The sequence below is a fragment of the Macrotis lagotis genome, chromosome 8 (assembly GCF_037893015.1).
Source record: "Macrotis lagotis isolate mMagLag1 chromosome 8, bilby.v1.9.chrom.fasta, whole genome shotgun sequence".
Lineage (NCBI taxonomy): Eukaryota > Metazoa > Chordata > Mammalia > Peramelemorphia > Peramelidae > Macrotis > Macrotis lagotis.
Window position 1 is genome coordinate 192,487,667 of NC_133665.1, and position 19,754 is coordinate 192,507,420.

Sequence of the window (19,754 nt, forward strand, 5' to 3'; positions counted from 1 at the left end):
TAGCAGCCAAAGAAGGCTGATTTCTACTCTAGGCAGGCCATACATGCAGGTGACCAATTATAACTCTCCCATGATTCTTACTTAGGTTTCCATAAAGAACTGCCATATAGTCAGCTGACCATTTTCTGAGCTAACAGTGCTAATAAGTGATGTGGACATTATAAAATCCTTCCAAAGGGAGAAACCACAGCCTTTGCTTAACTTGTATTTCTTATTAATTTCCTTAAACAGAAGGTTCATCTTTCAACATATATTGCATTAAATGTTATTTAACATTAATTTACATTTCCTAACCAGAGATTTAAAAAAATAAAACATATTAATAAAGATCAATAACCCACAGAAGAAAAAAGTTGAACCAAAATGATAATTAAATATAATAATGCCTCAGAGGTTCAGAAAGCTGTGGAATAAATACATCAAGTCATTTTTCATCTTAAATTTTATATCATGACCCATTCACAGAAAGTACAAAAGAAGCATGGAGAGAGTTGATAGAAAATAGAAAGGATAGACAATGACAGAAAGAAAGAAATGATGAAATGAAGACAGAAAAAGAGAGCAAGAAATAACATGCCTACAGAAAGAGGGAGAGAAAATAGACACATGCACAACACACATACACATATAAGCACACACGCATGATCTGAAGGAGCAATGGCTCTAAAACTGAAACCTTTTAAAATAATGTCACAAAAGAGCGCTAAGCCATGTGTGTTTTCTTAGCGTGGGCATAAATTAAGGCTCGAATGCTTGAATGTGATCGTATCAAGAACTGGGTCTAGACTTTAGGTAGGTTTCTCATCTTTCATCTGGACAATATTCAGCAACAAGCTCCATTTATTTTACATTTTACTTAGTCTTGATAAACAATTATGACCCCAATCTGTACTGATCTGTGGCTACTCCCTCCCCCACCCCATGGTAGAAATGTACAGTGCAATTAAGCTGAGTTGAATTCATTCCTGCCTTAAGATGCCACCAAATGACAGCTGGGCGGGGGGAGGCTAAAATCTTGCCTCAGTTCAGTCATCCAACCATAAATATGGAATTGAGCTCTGGGTCTAAGTGTATAGATGGGTGTATTTGGTGAAGATATTTTGTTGATTTGTCTATGCTATATTTCTCTGTATACATGTTTTGTCTATTCTGGCTTCTTTTCTCTACAATCACTTCAGAGGTAAGGAAGGAAAAGTAAGTCTTTGGAAGCTCCCAACAATGAAGACAAGGCAAGTCCAAAGGACAGTGATTAAACCCAGTGGATACCAAAGTGTCTGGCCACTCACCAAAAGACACCAAAAGAGAGCCCTTGGATAGACATTCCAATATTTTATCCATCAATGGGCAGTCCAATGGTAGTGAGTAGTATCAGGGTACTTTCTTTGGTTCTCTGACCCATAAAATTGGGGTAAATTTACATGGCAGAGAGAGGGATTGCCTTCTTAAGACACGGAGGACTCTGAGGATATTTTTTAGTGATTTGGAAAGATTTCTCAACTTTAAGAAAGTTGTGTCATTCAGTCAATTACATACACTGTGCTTAGTGCTAAGAATACAAAGTGAGGCAAATACGGGCTCTGCTTTTCACAGTCCAGTAAGGAGATGCCATTCAAACAATGATGGTCCTGGAAGGCCATCATTTCCCAGCGGCCGACAGGGTTAACTAGTAGTGGACTTTTCTAACAAATAACATCACTTCAATTCTGAGTTTGAAAATGTCCCTTTCCTGAGCCCCAATATGCTGCCATTTTCTAACTGTGCAGAACACTGTTATTTCTCCTAAGGATCTCCCTTTGGCTCAGCTCTGGGTCTCTGATTGTTCCCCCCCTCCCACCTAAGTTTACAAAAGGACAAGGTATGGAATCTCCTAATTATGCCACTCGACCCCACTGGTTCCTAAATCTACTCTCATCTGAGTGAGAGACTTCCCCACAAGGATCCGATAGACAGCTTTGTGTCTGGGGGCAGGGGAATCTGTGAGTAACCATTTCAGTGTGCCAGGGTGCCATGTTTTCCATTCTCCATCCTGCTCCCATTCTATTGGCTGAGATATTTGTCATATCATCCCATTGGCTGGAATCCCCAAAGCCATTAAAATCCATTCCATTCCCCATCACCACTACTCCTAAGCAAGGGACATTGTTTCAACTGCTTAGTTAATCATCTTTGACTTTTATGGTAGACAGAATTAGAAAGGAGGGAAGATTTTAAAACAAATCATAACAAAACAAAGCACAAACCTTCTAAACCCTACCACTGGACCCAAGATCATTGTCCCTGTCCCTTTGGGATATTCTAACAGGAAAACATTGAGAAAGACTCCAAGAAACATCCCTCCCTCCCTGCCCCTGAAGGAAAGAGGAGCACAACAGAATTTCCCAAAGAAACAACTTTATTCCATTAATACTTAATATAGGTCTCCTGATTCCCATGAGAGATGTGCATTGGTCTGCCCATTGTTCAGGTTTGGTGTTTGCACATGAGCCAATAGAATGGAAGAGGTGATAGCAGCTTATCCGCCATCCTGCTCATTTCATACCTGACCACGGAGCAGAGTGATTGGTTAGGATGGGCCAGTAATCTGTAGCTCTTCCTAGGGACAACCTGGGAACTCACAGAGTTTTCTCACAAAACTCAGCTTCTCTCATTTTGGAGAAATGTGATAACAGAATTCACTCCCCTCTCCCCAGTTCTCCTTCCCCCACCCTTATTTACAAAAGTTTTCTGAGGAGAGGGAAAGAAAGAAATCCACCCACCTGGCTCTGTATTGTCAGACTATGAACTATAGACTTGAGTCAGGAAGGATCAAGTCTGATGAGAGCAATACAGTGACAGTCTTAGATGGCCCCCTCCATGTCTGTGCCTCAGGCCCTCCAAATGGCCTGGGCCTCCCAGAAATTCTTCAGTAGGCATCATAGTATGATGAAAAGGGATGAAGTATCCCCCAGTGCTTCACTGAGGCTATTTGGAAGTCTAGCCTGGCAGGAGTCTGACATCTTCACTTGGGGAATGAATAGAGTATATGAAGAATTTTTAATCTCTCTCAGGGTTTCTGTCCTTTTACTCCTCATTCAATACATTTTGTTGTATCCAGTTCCTTCCTGTCTTCTGTCTCCCCTTGTCTCTTGCCTTCCTCACCCTCCCTGTGCCAAAGCAGCCTCGTTTACCTGTTTCCATCCTAAGAACAGTCCAGAGTCCAGTTCCTATTTCATACAATGCCCTGGGCTTCTGTCTCCACTCCTTGGTCATTGAACCTCAGGTTCTTGGCAAGCCAGCCCACTGGCCCCATCTTAGATTGACTTCATCTGAGAAGTTCATAATGAAAAACCAAATCCCGAATAATAGACACAGGTCATAGCTCTCAGATGCTACCCATCCAAAGCCGGAGGTGTGTCTATGGAAACACCAAATATGACTTCAAAACATACCTTGCTTGACCCCAATGTGACAGTTTGACTCCCAGCAGGCTCTGCTAATATTCTCTTACCTCCTCCTGAGCCTTTTTCCCTTTAAGAGAAATCACCCCAATATAATCCCTAAAGGGAAGCGTGTCTGATTCTATGTTTTGATTTGAGTGGTTGATTACAAGCCTTTGGGTTCATCCTTTTCCTTGTTCCCTGCCACATGAATGTGGGTTACCATGGCAAAGCACCATGGGCATAGGACCTCCAGTCTCACCCTAGTGGTTTACCTGACAGAGGTGCTTTTGAATGACTTGAAACAGCAATGCGTGATCTGAATATCTTGACTATCTTATCCGTAGGTGATTGCCCTTTACTCCAAAACTCTCAGCCAGTCGGCCTGCTTCCCTCCCTGAGGCCTGACCACCATCACTACCCTACTATCGATGAGCCTCTTCCACCAAGTAAGCCTTCATTTTTAACATTGATTTCTGAACCCTTCCTGTCAAGTTCAAACAGGTTAGTGTGTCCTTTCTGAACCAACCCTGCTCAAGCCCAGCTTCCAAAGAATAAGGTTTCCATTGTGTGATCACAGGGGATTAATTGGGGACTTGTGGTCCTCGCTACCACTGAAAACTGGGACAGAGTATTGCCTAAAACCTCAAAAGCCTGGTGAAACTAGGAAGTCTCCCCCAAATCCTGGGAGTCCTCAAACCCAAGGAGCCACTGCTATGGAAGGGAAAGTCTGTCCTTGGAGGCAAAGGCTGCCCTTTGTGCTCTGGTAGAGGAATGGCATCCTTACCCTTACAGTAGGACGCCACAGTCTACTCTTCTGGAAGTCGTCATTTGCAGGCACTGGCATTGGCTATACCAGTCTTGGGGTTTGTTAGACATTCCTAGGTGAAGTGAGTTCTTCCTGGCCAGACAGAAGTTATGTTTGTCCTGAGGTAACAGGAATGGAGCAGATAAAATGACTCCTTTGGTGGCAAATCTCCAGGGACTAATTTTGGGTTCAGGTTATTTTCCCAATCTCTGCCAATTTTCATATTCAGTTGTCTAATTATTTAAAAATGGGTCCTCTAAGATGTAAAGAATGGACTTGCCTATCATTGTTTGTTTCCATTCTTGCCTCCTGTGCCCATCTAACCCCATGATGGTTTTGGTGATGAAGACTATCCATCTATCAGTACAATGGAACCCAGGACAGTGAGATGGATAGTTCAAATCCGGCCTCAGACACTGAATAATTACCTAACTGTGTGACCTTGGGCAAGTCACTTAACCCCATCACTTTGCCGGAAAAAAAAGGAATCGCTTACCTTGCTCTTGAATGGTCCAGCTTTTCTGCCTATCAAACAACAAATTATATTTCCTTTTCAGGATATGGTTTATCAATTAAAACCTCCCAACACAACCCTATAAATAGTATTCTTTTTAGCCAAGAATCATGGCCCTGAACCAATGGCACTGGATTCAGGATTTGTCACTTAATCATTGGTTTAGGACTATACCCCAAATAGAAAGCAATACAAGTAAATTCCAATCCCCCAAGAGAATCCAACTTAGGATTTACCTAAAAAGAAGTACTCTATATTTTTCACTACCTGTAAAAAAACCCTGATTATTTCTTTAAATCCTGTGCCCTTCTGTGCCCTCCCTGTCTGCTTCTGCCCTTCTTCCCTTTCCCCTTCTCTTCCTTCCCCTTCCACTTTCCCTCTCCTCCTTTCTCCTCCTTTTCTCTTCTCTCCTCTCCCCTCTTCTTTCCTTCTCTTTTCCTCTTGCCTCTAGTCACACACTGACAATGGTACTCACACATAAAAATATCAGTTACACAGTGGAATGGGCAGCTAGGTTGCACATGGATAGAGCACCAACCCTGAAGTCCGGAGGACCTGAGTTCAAATTTGGCCTCAGACACTTGATACTAACTGTGTGACCTTTGGCAAGTCACTAAACCCTGATTGTCTTGTATCCAGGACCATCTCCAGTTGTTCTGATTCATATCTGGCAACTGGACCCAGATGGTTCTGGAGAAGAAAGTGAGGTTGGTGGATTAGCACAGCCCCCTCACTCAAATCCATTCATGTGCTTACTATAGCACCATCTCCCTGGTGTCCTGGTCTTCTTCAAGAACAAAGGACAACCTAGCTTTGTGACCTTGGGCAAGTCACTTAACCCCACTGTCTTGCAAAAAACAAAAAAGGACAAAGGACAAACAACAATAGAGCAGAATATCCCTTTCTATTTTCTAAGAATATTTGGGAAATAGATGTTTTTAAATTGTTTCCCAATGGATAGAGCACTATCAACCATTGCTGAAAATGATCATTCCTCAATACATATTTAGCATCTCTTAGACAATCCCAAATAACAAAGGGGCCATTTCATTCTAACCAGATGATAGTTACTTAAGAGACTTCAGCATCATTTCCCCCTTACAGAAGGTCTAAGACCAGATGCTCCACTCATACTTCATACCTCTGTATCTCAGAACATAGATATTCAACTCAAGAAATGGAGGACTGTTGAATTGTTGCTAAGATGCAGTGAACTGGACACAGAGGGACCATGCAAAATAGTGACCTTACATCACACCCAAAGTCAGAGGACTCTCCACCCTGAAGATACTCTCCACCAGAAAGATATCTTTATTTTTGTTCCCCAGTTCCTTTTATGTCACCAGTTTTACCATCATGATAGAGGAAGACAATAATGACCTGGCATAGCCTTAGACCATTTTCCCAATACCCAACCATCTCTGATCTTCTAAGAAGCACATTAAAAGAAGAGACTGCAAAACAATTTTCCACACATATCTCTAAAACTTTATCATTAATAAATAATATTACATAGGAAAAATTGACATGGAGTTAATGGTGATGATGCTAAACCTGGGTCTTTTGACTTGAAAATCCAACACATTTTCTAACATGCCACATTGTCCCTTCTCTGAGACTCAAAATTCAGTATTAGTGTGACCTGATCAACACCCTTGCAAACACAAGTATGTATGCTATGGTTAATGGTCACCAATGATCTTCTGGATAATGTTGGACACTATCCAACATTCCATTTAAACTAAAATACCAAAAAATGTAAAAGAAAATATAAACCTCAGATTCTGAATTTTTTTGTTGAATGATGAAATTCAATGTGGTATTTGTTGGTATTTGGGTTTACATGAAGTGTGAAGGGGTCAGCCCATCACTGGACCACATCTCCATTGATGTGTAACTTAACTTGTGACACCAAGCCATGAACTTGGGTCAACTATTAAGTTAAATTGTGTATAACAGTGATGCTACCTTTGTTCTGTCCCTCTGGAATGTTCCAGCACAGTGACCTGTGCCTGTTCTCCCTCCCAACACCATGGCTATTTGCTTCTCTGCTCTCTTCATTTATTGCTTTATCCATCCCTGGACCTAATACATTTCTAGAAGAATTTGTCTCATAATGCCCTTGGCCTCTACCATGTTTATAATACCAGCGTCTGGCTGTGTAGGCAGCAGGAATGCTCAGCAACATGAATCCCCGAGGTCAGAAAGCCTCCAGATCATGTTACTACGACCTATGGTCTACTTGTGGAGCAATAGTTTTAGTTTTGGATTAAGGATTTAATCTTTTGAGCTGGTCTCCCTCTAGTGACTGCGATGGGTACTTTGTCCCCTAAGCAACAGCCAATGGATGGGATGTGTGTCTAGATTTGCCAGTGATTGGGTGGACTTTTTCCAGAACAGTCCTACAGGAGCTGCCTTCCCTGTCCTCCTGTACAGTGGATGCAGAACTCTTAGTAGGGAATAGTTGGACACCTGTCCATTCCAACTTCCACTCGGATTGATGAAGTCTAACATTGTTAAATGGTCTTTTGGCCATTTTCAATAAAACATCTGGATTGCTTTTTATCATGAGAACATCGAGATTTCATTCCTCTAGACACCCCAAGAGCATCCGGCTGATTTAGCAAAGAAGATCTCTTCCCGCCTGACTGGTTCCAGTTCTAGTCCAAATGGCTTAGCCAGCCCTTGGAAAGTGGATTATAACCAGGTCCTTCTCAATCAAGACTTAAATGTGTAACCCTCATAGTCAGCACTCTGTGTTTTTACTCAGAGTCAAGTAACTGTTTCAGGTGGGTCAAATCTGGAGGCAATAAACCACGTCTCATATGGTTCATGCCTCACTTTGCAGAATTGTCCCCTTTGGTCGTATGTTCACCTCTCCCCTTTCAAATGTTCAACAACGCAAACGAGTGTTCATGAAGTTTGGTTTGGTTTTGATTCCCGGACCCCTTGGGAAATCAGCTTGGTGACTATGGACCACTTCCTTCTCAGAACCATAATGTTAAATAACCAAAATAAAATATTCTGGATTGTAAAGGAAATTTTAATGATATAATCATTTAAAAAATTCACAGATCCAAGTTAAGAACCTCTGTCCTGGAAACTCGGCTGAACTATACTAGATAACCCAGAATAATGGCACATCTGGCCAGGTCTTTGCTCTATCATGGTATTGTTTATACAAATTATGCAAGTCTGAGCTCCCTTATAAAACCTTGGACACTGAATTGAGCCAAAAGTCCCCAGAAGTCATCTCTAAGAGCTTAGGGCAAAGGCTGAAGACACAGTTCCTTATAACTAGTGGACCCATGACAATTCCAGGCATCTAGCTGGTCAGGTAATAAGGTACCCTTGCTAGATGAGCCCACATTCTCTGATCTAAGTTAGGACAGTACACCCGTGGGAACAGGTGCATATAGCAAATTCAGTCTGGAACCCATAGGTTGGTGGGAAGTCCTCAGAATCCTTACTCATTTTCTTTATTTTTGTTTTCATTAAACATCAGACTGGGAAGCTCGTATCGACAGCCATGGAAGGGTCTTTTACGTGGATCATGTCAACCGAACAACCACGTGGCAGCGGCCCACGACAGCAGCCACTCCTGATGGGATTCGTCGATCAGGATCTATTCAGCAGATGGAGCAGCTCAATAGACGGTTAGTGCCAGAAGAAAGCCATGGTTGCACCCACCCCTCTCCTTGCTGACTTCTCACAAACTCAGGGGCCTTTGAAAAGGATTGAAAGTCACATGGGGGCCTTTGGTCACCCGGAAAGTGATGGCTTTGAAAGGGGAGGGGGAGAAGGATCCAAAATTAAGATTTAGGCTTCTCTTCAGGAAATCTGCTCTTAATGGAATTGTGAATCATTTGCCCAAGTCCAGGCTGTTTGTGTGATTTACAAAATGGTCTAAAAGTTGTTCTGGTTCTTAAATCATCCCCCTATTGTCTACCAGTAATCAGGCTCTCCAGACTTACCCTGACCAGTCCTTGGACAGTCACCCTATGATCACTCCTCAGAACTCTTCTTGAAGCTTCTCCAACTGGCCAGGACCTGACAGCACCCATGCTCCAAGACTGGCCTAGCTTTGAAAAGCCTGGTCACCTCCAAGCCCCTATGGCATATGAGCAGAGGGGCCTGTCTGATATCCTCTCTATTCCCACTGCCCAAATAATACCATTATCTCTCATTTCCTCTGCCCCACCTGTCCTTACTTCTCTCCTCTCCTTGAACTTTGGAGCTCCTCCTTCCAGGCTAATCTTACTTGTTTGGAAGTCAGATCACATCCCTCCTCTTCTCAAAAATCATTCCCTGAGCAAGGGACTAAACCTCTGTGCTCTAGGACCAGCCCTGTCGCTCATTGAGGGACAATGTTGGATAATCAGTTGATCAACTGATCAATCAAATCAAGTCAAAACTCCTAACTATGTGTCAGTCGCTGTGCAAAGTGGGGGGGGGCGAGAGACTAAAGGGGACCCCCCAAATGCCAGGGGGAGGTTCACTCCTTTAGTTATATTGCTTCAGCTATCTGATGATGATGATGATGGTGATGATGATGGTGATGATAGTGATGGTGGTGATGATGATGATAATAAAAACATAAAACAGATATATCTAAATCGCTCTTAAGTTTTAGAGTCCTTTACAGGTATTACCCCATTTAAGCCTCTGTATAGCCCTAAAAGAACAAGAGGTACTAGGTAGTTTCTTATCTGTTTTACAGATAAGGTAACTGAGGCACAGAGCCATTGAGTGGTCTGCCCCTAGGGACACAGCAAGTGCCAGAAGGGGGATTGATTCTGGAAGCAGAGACCCTGCATCCCAGTGCTGGTGTACCCTGTGGCTTCCCATGGGTCTGCCAGTTACTGAATAGGTTCCTAAGCAGCCCAGGCCTCAGATCCTTCCTATTTGTGTAGCAGGAGGATATGGTCCCAGGGCAGACCCAGGTCTGCACAGGCTCACATCTCATCTCAGGAACTAAGAAGTGCCAGTCTTCATGGGGACTACTAGGGGAGAACCCTCTAGGAAGTGGGACTTCTGGAAGGCTAGAAAGGGAGCCTGGGGGGCAGGGGGCAGCTTGATTATCAATTGCATTTTCAAACTTACTAGAAAGATGTTTATTAATTCCTATGAACACACACACACACACACACACACACACACACACACACACTTGCACATCCTTAAGACTAACTTCGGTGCCACCTTTACCAGGAATCTCTTAACAGAGGAGAGTTTAGACTTCTCTTTGGTCACACTGGAGAGAGCCCAAAACTTTGAGTTTAGCCCTTAGGGCAAGGAAGGGGAACTTTTTTTCTGTCAAGGTCAATTTGGATATTTATAATAAAATTTGCTGGCTATAGGTGATCAAACTTTTAATCAATTCACCTCTAAAAAACTCCAAGATTTACTGAATTTCAAGTCCTGGCTGCAGTTGCCTCGGTAGCCCCCGACCAATAAGGCCAATCCAGTTCCCCACCCTTGCTTTAGGAGAATCCTTTAAGCGAGGTGTGGATGCTGAGGCCAGAGAAGAGAAGGCTGAGGAGGCCCCCAGGGACATGGAGGACTGCCCATGAGAGGACGATTAGTCTGGATCTACTTGATAGAACCAGGAGAAGCACCACCAGGGGTGGGGTGGGGGGAGGAAAGAGGAGGGGCGCTAAGAGACGTCAGCTTTGATGTCCTGGAAAACTTCCCTGAGATGAGAGCAAGTGCAGAGTAGGTAGAGCAACCCTGGAAGGAAGTGAGATCCTTTAATTGGGGGGGGGGGTCCTGGCAGAGGGCACACAGCCACTGGTGCATAGTTTACATGAGGAATTGTTTGGAAAAAGCTGGACACCTCTTGAAAGTGCCCCTAGCTCTAAGATTTGGGGTTTCTATGACTCCACTACTACTACCCCCCCAGCTGACTCAGCCTCTCCCCTCCTCAGGTATTTCAAGAGTACCATAGTGCTTCTTCCTCTCTGCCCCCTCACATGCTCTGCCCAGTCCATGCTCAATTCTCTGGGGGCTCCTGGTGCCCCACCCCAGAGGAGAACTTAAGTTGCTGGAGGGCAGGCCTGGGCTGGGTGTCCTTTTGGTATCCCATAGTCCCCAGCTGGGGCTTAATCCCTCATAATGGTAACAAAACTCATCCTAAAACTACTGGAAAATTCTTTCTCATGCCCAGCAGAAATGGTCAAATGGCTCCCAACGTTTTGTTTTGCTACTTGATTTAGAAATTGCTGAGATTCCAGTCAATCAGTGAAGCCGTCTAGTTCTGAGGAGCCTGTGTGCCGACCAAAGGGCTGGCCCTGGTCGGAGGGAGGGCCAGACAGAATGGAACCACCAAGATGGCGCTTCTGCCCACTGCGGCATCAGGACAAACAAGCTATGACCCCACATCTGACCCAGTCTTTCCATTTTTCACCACAAAGGTACCAGAATATCCAACGCACGATCGCCACAGAACGCTCCGAAGAGGACTCTGGTGGTCCAGCAGGCCCTGAGCAGGCCATCCCAGCAGGCGATGGAGGTGGCGGCAGTGGAGGTGGAGGAGGGGGAAGTGACTCGGAGGCAGATTCTTCTCAGTCAAACTTAGGTGACCGAGGAATCTGAAATGGTCTCTGGGGCTCTGGTCTATGGACATAGGGCTGGTGGCTTGGCTCTCAGAAAGGAGGCTCCAAGCAGTGGTTCCAGAGGGAGGGAGAAGGATGGTCACCCCTGCTCCTTCTCGTTCTGAAGGCAGGAGGTTTGGGAACTCTGGTTTTGTACACACATAACCACAGTCTTGGGGAGCCAGTCTCAGAAGGCTTGAGCATCCTCTGTTAACTGTACCTGGGGACAGTGTCCACATTATAAATCTGTGGTCAAAGCGTCCTGGGCCTTGGAGAGGAAAGGGCTGCAGAGTCTGTCTGGTCCAATCTTCCCATGTCACAGGGGAGGTACAAGAAGGACAAGGAGCTCTTCCAGTGTCACGTAAGAAGAAAATAGTAGAACTGCGATTTGAACCCAAATCATTTAACTGCTAAGTCAGCACTCTTTAGACCGTGTCCCACTGCCTCCCTCTGAAAGAGGTAGAGAAGCACGTTTGGTGGAGAGGGCCTCAGAGTTGGAAGACCCAAGCTTGTCAGTCTCTGACACACTTTCTGGGTGGCTCTGTATGAGGCATCTGGGAGGAAGGGAGGGAGAGAGAGAGAGAGAGAGAGAGAGAGAGAGACAGAGAGACAGAGACAGAGAGAGAGAGAGAGAGAGAGAGAGAGAGAGAGAGAGAGAGAGAGAGAGAGGAGGGAGGGTGGATCCAAGGAGTCACCTCCCAGACCTCAGCACAAGTCCCAGGTAGCCCTGTTTTCCTTGCTTCCCTGCCCACCTTCTGCATAAAAGCTAGTCAGCTCCAGAGACAGACAAAAATAAAATCCTATAAAAGAGTCTGATAAAAACGGGGGAAAAAGCACACTGACTGAAGGAGGTAGGAAGACAGAGACCCTGGGCCATCCTTCTGCCCTTAGGTGGGAGTCAGGAAGGCAGAAAACTAAGAAATGCTGATTCAGCTCCAAGACCAAGGTGGAGAGCTGCTACCTTAAGGATATATCCATGAAATCGCTGGCTAGGCCCCGATTGTGTGGCTTGTTGCCTCTCTGGTTGCTGGGCATGACTTAGCAGGCCAAGTCTGCTTTCCAAATGGGTTTAGTGGCTTTGTTCTCCTTCTTCCAGAGCTGGGGAGAGAAGGGGCCCTTTCCCCTGGGAACTCTCAGAAAATCACGTTGCTGCTTCAGTCTCCGGCTGTCAAGTTCCTCACCAACCCTGAGTTCTTCACTGTTCTGCACGCCAACTATGTGAGTGTCCCGAGAGCCCAGGGAGGGCCAAGGAGTTGTCACTTGCTCAGGGCTAGTTCCTCTTCATCTTGGGCAAGCAGAGATGACTGCTCATTGTCTTCACTTTCCTCTCTGACTGCCTCCTGTGATGGAGGGAAAGCAGTCTAAAAATGACGTGGGGTAGGGAGGGTCTTTGGAGTCATTGTCATACAAAGCCGTGAGACCATGTGGAAAGAACATTATGTCCTTGAGACCTCATGTCCGATTTTGCTCTGAGCAGCAAAGACAAGACTGGGTTCAGGCCAGTTAGAGGCATGTTTGAGAGGCTGTGCACCTAGTTGAGCAAACACGGAGCAAGCTGGCTCCAAGAGTAATGGGATCCCCTCCCTCAGGCCAAGAGAGGGGAGCTCATGGTGACCCCAAATGGAGAGGAGAGGTTGGTCAGGGAAGGGAGAGACCATTTGACCTCTGGGAAAGGCCAGCATCAGAAAGTGTTGGCATTTTTGACCATCAGCCCATGTGGGTTACCTTTCATTTTCTTTTCTTTTTTTTTTAGATTTTTTTTAGGTTTTTTCAAGGCAAATGGGGTTAAGTGACTTGCTCAAGGCCACACAGCTAGGTAATTATTAAGTGTCTGAGGCCGGATTTGAACCCAGGTACTCCTGACTCCAGGGCCGGTGCTTTATCCACTGTGCCACCTAGCTGCCCCTTACCTTTCATTTTCAAAGAAGATGCTGGTACCCCTGGCAATGGTGATTGGCACTGCCCTGAACTGCAAATAGCTCCTTAAAGCTGTTCTTTATACACTCCACCAGTCCCTTGGGACATTCCCAGGAGCTGTTTACTGGAGAATGTGCAAACGAAGACTTGAGCTTTATAAAATGATGTCAGCAGCTCTCTCCAGGTAACTCTCAGGCAGAAAGGGACACACATTTGGAAGCAGAAAGACCTGAGTTTATGTCTTGCCTCAGAGACTTAACTTTTTTTTAAAGAAAGGGCCTGCCTAGAAAAACCAGTCCCAAAGGGGAGCTTTGCAATGACCCCAAGGCTTCCCCAACAAGAAGAGGCTGTCTCCAGGAGGCCTGGTCAGAATGGTCCCTTTCCCACCCCTAGAAAGGCTTCTTTGTGAGATATTTTCCCTTTCCTTGAGCATCAGAGGGATGAGGCAAGGAAAGATAGGTGGATGCCATGTCTCTTTCTCTCTGAGAGTAGCAAAGCAGTATTTGGGAAGACCAAGGTTCAAATCCAGTCTTAGGCATTTATTGGCTGGGTGATCTTGGACAAGTCACTTAACTTTTCTTAACCTCAGATTCCTCATCAGCTAGGGGAGGGTAACTACCCTCTCAGAACTGTTGTGAAGAGAGCTATATAATATCATGTCCCTAGCAGGGGCCTCCCCTATAGTAGGTGCTCATTTGTTGTTTATTGACACCCAACACCCTGGCTAGGTATCAGTCACCCAAGAGCCGCAAGGTTTACTGGTGAATGGAAGCATTGTCTCCTGTTTGTTCTCCTGGACACATAGGCACCCAATGATGCTTAGTGACTTAAATTGGACAGCACAATCTTGTATGGGGCGAGAGCCTCCAAACTCTAAAGTCCCAGGAATATTCAGGAAGAAATCCCCTGTGGTCCAGCAGGATAAAGTCTTCCCTGAGCATAGCCAAGGGGCCCTGAATCAACATATTGGAACCCACCTGTCACTGAGCCAGAACACAAGTCACAAGGAGCCATGGCTTGTATTCTTCTGGCTAAGCCCTGGGGAATGGCACAGAAGCACTGTGCCTCAAAGGAGGCCCCTGGGAAGCAGAATTTTCTTGACAATCTTTGCTCTACTAATATTTAAGGATAATTCAAATGCATTCAAATAGTCAAGGGTTACCCTCAGGATGTCAAGAGAATTGGAGATGAACCAGGAGACTCTGAAAGGAGCTTCTGGAGGACATGGGGGAGCCTCCCCACGATGGGATGGTCAGGAGGAATGGGCTGCAGTTTTTGTCTTCCACTGAGGAGGTCGGAGATCCAGTGGAGTACTAAAGTAAATCAAGAATATTTGTGTATTCATTTCCTGCATTTTCTTTTGAGAAATCCAAAGCACTTTGGAAATAAATTCTCCCTTTTGTATGAACCTAGGCCTTAGGCTCTATCTCCCCATCTCTGCACTCTCATCTTACTGTGAAAGCAAGGTCTTGGTTCAGCCCCTTGTCTCTTCTTTTCCCTGATGGGGAAAGCTGGTAGAGAGCATCAGATCTGAAGCCTTTGGCCCTTTGCTATCTGGCTGGCCTTGTCTAAGGACCTCAGTTTCCTCATCTGTAAGATGAAGGGAAGGTCCTCTTAGCTTCCTTCCAGCTCCAAATCTAGGTGCTCATTCAGGGAGGGCATGGGATGCTGAGAGGGCTTCTCCACAGAGTCTCTTTTCTCCCTGCCCCCCAGAGTGCCTACCGCACCTTCACCAACAGCACCTGCCTGAAGCACATGATCTTGAAGGTCCGCCGAGATGCTCGCAACTTTGAACGCTACCAGCACAACCGAGACCTGGTAAACTTCATCAACATGTTTGCAGACACCCGCCTGGAGTTACCTCGAGGCTGGGAAATCAAAACTGACCAGCAGGGCAAGGTGAGTGGGAGAGAGCCCAGGTCATGGTGGCCTAACCACTGGCATTACTGGCTGGCAACCTCTGCTGGGGATTAGGGAGAAGGAGGTGAGAAGAGAGTGGGCACCTCAGAACTGTGTGGGGTCACAGGGGTTCATGGTCCAATTTCCCTTTGCTCTGCGCTGGAGGAGTGAAATCCCAGTCCCAGATACAGTCACATCCCAGACAGTCCATTCCCCAATTATCTGAATACTTATTTACTCAGGTCTTCCTCTTAGAAGGACCTCAGGAGATGGAGCCCTAGCCCCAGGGCTTATTCGGGGCTTTGCTTATTAGAATTTGCCTTCCTGAGCCCAAATAACAAGTATCTTGCTTTGAAAACCTAATGGATGGAGAGAGGAAAGCTTAGACCCTTGATCTTTTCCGATCATTTTCAATCATGTCTGACTCTATGTGACTGCATTTGGGGTTTTCATGGCAAAGTTACTGGAGTGATTTGTCATTTCCTTCTCCAGCTCATTTTATAGATAAGGAAACTGAGGCAAATAGGGTGAAATGACTCAGACAATGTCACAGAGCTAATCATTGTCTGAAGATGGATTTGAACTCAGGTCTTCCTGATTCCAGGTTCAGTACCCTACCCACTGTACCATCCATCTGCCCCTGATCTTTTTTGAGAGCTCCTTGTTTTAAGAGGGCCCCATGAGCTCCCACTCCCCAAATCCCTGATCTTTCCTCCAGTTACAAGTTCACTGGAGCATGCAGGAAAATGATAATTGGCCTCTCAAAATCCCTTCTGGACATGCTCTTATTTGAGTCTCACAACCACCAAGGAAAAGGTAACTTCTCTTTTGACAGATGAGGTTCAGAGAGGTTAAAGTATTTGACCAGAGTCACCCAGCAGGCATCAGAGGTAGGATCCAAAATCAGATCTCTCTGACTCCAAGCCCATCATGTTTTCCTCTGGACCTTCCCTCCTTCCTAAGAGTAGTCATCCAAAGTGACCTCCCTTTCTCCAGGCTGGTATGGACACTCAGACTCTGGGGATCAGTCACTGGAAGAAAGCAGTCAGACATTGATATTCTGTAGGCATGATCCTCTGAAGGCAGGATCCACTCCAAAGAGGAAGGTTTTGATGACCATGATAAACTTTTTTCTTGATCCCTGTTAATAAGTCATTTCTCTGAACCCAATTATATGAGAGGGTCTCCTTCCCCACCTTTAATTTGAGCAAATACATGAAAGTTAGAGACCGGGGGAGAAGACGGCCAGGGCCCCAATGCTTGCATGTTCTTGTGGCTCTTCTGCTGAATATAGGTTGGATTTTTCTTTCCCTCTGGCAGTCATTTTTTGTGGACCACAACAGCCGAGCAACCACTTTCATTGACCCCCGAATCCCTCTTCAGAATGGACGTCTACCCAACCACCTGACCCACAGGCAGCATCTCCAACGACTGCGCAGCTACAGCGCTGGGGAGGTGAGTCCACCCAGCCCTAGGAAATGCAACGGCAGAACTCACTTCTGGGGGGGGTGGAGGGGAGAGGGCAATGGAGTAGTGACTTTCTCCCTTCTATCAAGCTTCTTCCACATCACCTGGGAACCTAGAAGCCATCATCTTGACCATATGACACTTAATAATATCTAATCCAATTAGACTTCCTATATGTGGCAGTGTCCTAGGTAAAAAACACACACACATGAAACAGGTTCTTCCTTTGAAGAGTTTATATCTAACAGAGGCTACATGCAGGTAGAGAAGTCAATAGAAAATGTAGAAAACCTTACCAGTGGAGCTGGGGGGGATATTGATGAGTTGGGAGAATGTTTAGAAGAGAGGATACCCAAGCAGATGGAGGGCTGCCATAATATGAAATGAGCTGTCAGGTCAGGAAGTGAACTGTCCATCAGGAAAGGATTTTCAGCATAGGCTTGATGACTTCTTGGCTCACATGTAAAAGGAGATTCTTGCTCAGATCTAGGGTGATTTAGAAGCACAAAAAGCTCCCTTTCATCTCCAATATTCTGGGATGAGCCATGTTCCCAATCATGTAAGGTGGCATAATAAGTGACCACTTAATGTTATGGGATGATTTTCCTGGTAATCAACTGAAAACTCATCTGAAAGCAATTTAAATCACTTTTTTCCCCAGTGTGGATAGAGATAGGTTTTTGTCTTCCCAATGGAAGAAGCCTGAGGAAGCATCATTCCAGCCAGATGAGTTTCTGTCAATGCTCAAGTCTGCCAGGACAGGGGACTTTCTTTCTATTCACTTTGGTGGCACCAGGACAAGATTTCAGAAAGAGCAAAAGTTCTAGCTGGACAAGTGGACAATATTTTGTTATCTAACTGAAGGATAGAGAGAGAGAGAGAGAGAGAGAGAGAGAGAGAGAGAGAGAGAGAGACATACAGAGAGAGAGACATACAGAGAGAGAGACATACAGAGAGAGACATAGAGAAATAAAGTAAAAGAAATCAAGAAAATAGTCAAAAGTCTGAAAAAATAGATCAAGAAGAGCTAATTTAAGATTTAGTGGACTTCCTGAAATCCATAACAGCAACAAAAAAATCCTAGATGTGATATTTCAACACATCTTTTTTAATATCATAGAACCAAAGGTTAAAGTTGAAATCAAAAGATTTCTGTAATCTCCTGAAAAAAAGACCCAAAATGAAAATTTTCAGGAGCTTTATAGCCAAAACACAGAGTTCCCAGGTCAAAGAAAAAGGTGAGAGAAAATATTCAAGTACCAAAAAGTCTGAGTCAGAATCATGAGGATATATAGAGCCCCTCAAAACTAACAAGGGTTGTAGAGGGAGTATAATGAGACCAAGAACCTGAGAGTGGTGGTGGTGGTGGTGGCTGATCCTTTGTACTGAAGAGGACCAATGACATCATGATATGCAGCATGTGACTGGCTCAGAAGGCTCTTCCACAGGTTGGGTATAAATAATTCATTTGAATATTTGAGAGAGATGTTTCTAGATTTTCACATCTCACATTTCCTTTATGATACTAAAGAATAGCATCCTCTTTGATGGTATGAATCTGTGCCTGCATCTCCCATGTCTCACAATCAATACTAACATTCTCCAGAGATCTTAAGAGTGTCTTTATACCATTTCTCCAGACTTTTGTGTGAGCACTTGCCTTGTGCTGTTTCTCCATTCAGGCCAATGTCTATTTGGTATTCAAACAACATGGCCAGCCCCTCAGAATTGCACTTTCTGCAGTAGAGTTTGAACGTTTGGCAATTCAGCTCAAGAAAAGGACTTCAGGGTCCAGTACCTTATCTTACCAGGGCATCTGTAGAATCCTCCTAAGACAATTCAAACAGAAGCAATTCCATCTCTTGCATGGTGCTAGTAGACTGTGCAGGTTTCACAAGCAAACCATGAAGTCAGCACAATCTTTTCAGTTGGCGGACACCCTACCCATTTACTGATCTACCCTCTCTTTTACTGATGAAAATATTTAGAGATAACAATTTTCCCCTAAGTATAGCTTTGGCTACATCCCCAAAACATAGGTGTGTTATCTCATCCCTACCAGTCCAGCCATTCTGAAAAGCAATTTGGAACTATATACCAAAAAGTTAAAGAATGACTAGTGATACCTCTACTAGGTCTATACCATAAAGATATCAAAGAAAGAGAGAAGAGACTTAAATATGCAAAAATAGTTTAGCAGCTCTTTTCATGGTGGCAAAGAATTAGAAACTGAGGGGATGCCCATTCAAAGGGGATAGCTAAAGAAATTAGGGGACGTGATGGAATACTATTGGGTATTCATATAATGAAATGATGCAGGGTATGGTTTCAAAGAAAACTGGAAAGACTTAGTTTTTTTTGGGGGGGGTTGCAGGGCAAATGGGGTTAAGTGACTTGCCCAAGGCCACAAAGTTAGGTCATTATGAAGTGTCTGAGGCTGGATTTGAACTCAGGTCCTCCTGACTCCAGGGCCAGTGCTCTATCCACTGCTCCACCTAGCCACCCCAGGAAAGACTTAGTTGCAAAGTGAACCAAGAACCAAGAAAACAATAACAGCAATACCATAATAATAAGCAAGCTTAAAAGATTTAGGAAATCTAACCCATACAAGGATCAACCCCAGTTCCCAAGGGTTCATGATGAAACATGCTGTCTGCATCTAGATAGAAAGCTTAATAAATAATTAATAAATAAATAAATAAATAAAGCAGATTCCAGAACATATTTTTATGAACAGAGTCAATGTGGGAATTGGTTTTCCTTGACGATGAACATTTGTAACAGGTGTTACTGTGGTTTTCATTCTGAACTCATGGGGAGAAGGACATGAGAGAAAGAAAATTAAAAACTGAAAATTACAATTAATTTTTTAAAGAAAGAAAGTCTAGGAAAAGAAGTGGTCCTACCAAATTCCTTGTATGATCCTGATACTTAAGCCAAGGAAAATCAAAAACAGAGAAAGAAAACTCTGGACCAATATCCCTAACGATTGTTGATTTAAAAATTAAATAAAATTTGCAGGGAGGCTAAAGGAAATTATCACAAACATCATACACTAGGACTAAACTGGGCTTATACCAGGAATGTTGGGCTGGTTCAATATTAGGTAAACTATGAACATAATTGACCATATTAATAGC

The 19,754-nt window shown here is 44.4% G+C and overlaps 1 protein-coding gene across 4 annotated transcripts in view; it reads left to right on the plus strand.

The window, feature by feature from the left end:
• The window catches only part of HECW1 (HECT, C2 and WW domain containing E3 ubiquitin protein ligase 1), a 95,507-nt gene that overhangs the window by 36,231 nt on the left and 39,522 nt on the right, over window positions 1-19,754 (plus strand). For 3 of the 4 annotated variants that reach the window (XM_074199232.1, XM_074199233.1, XM_074199236.1), the window contains 6 exons: window positions 3,764-3,865; window positions 8,244-8,394; window positions 11,152-11,315; window positions 12,428-12,549; window positions 14,962-15,147; window positions 16,468-16,602. In XM_074199232.1, the coding sequence (XP_074055333.1) occupies window positions 3,764-3,865; window positions 8,244-8,394; window positions 11,152-11,315; window positions 12,428-12,549; window positions 14,962-15,147; window positions 16,468-16,602 (860 nt within the window). The remainder of the gene's footprint in view (window positions 1-3,763; window positions 3,866-8,243; window positions 8,395-11,151; window positions 11,316-12,427; window positions 12,550-14,961; window positions 15,148-16,467; window positions 16,603-19,754) is intronic. The other variant, XM_074199235.1, reaches the window with a different exon arrangement.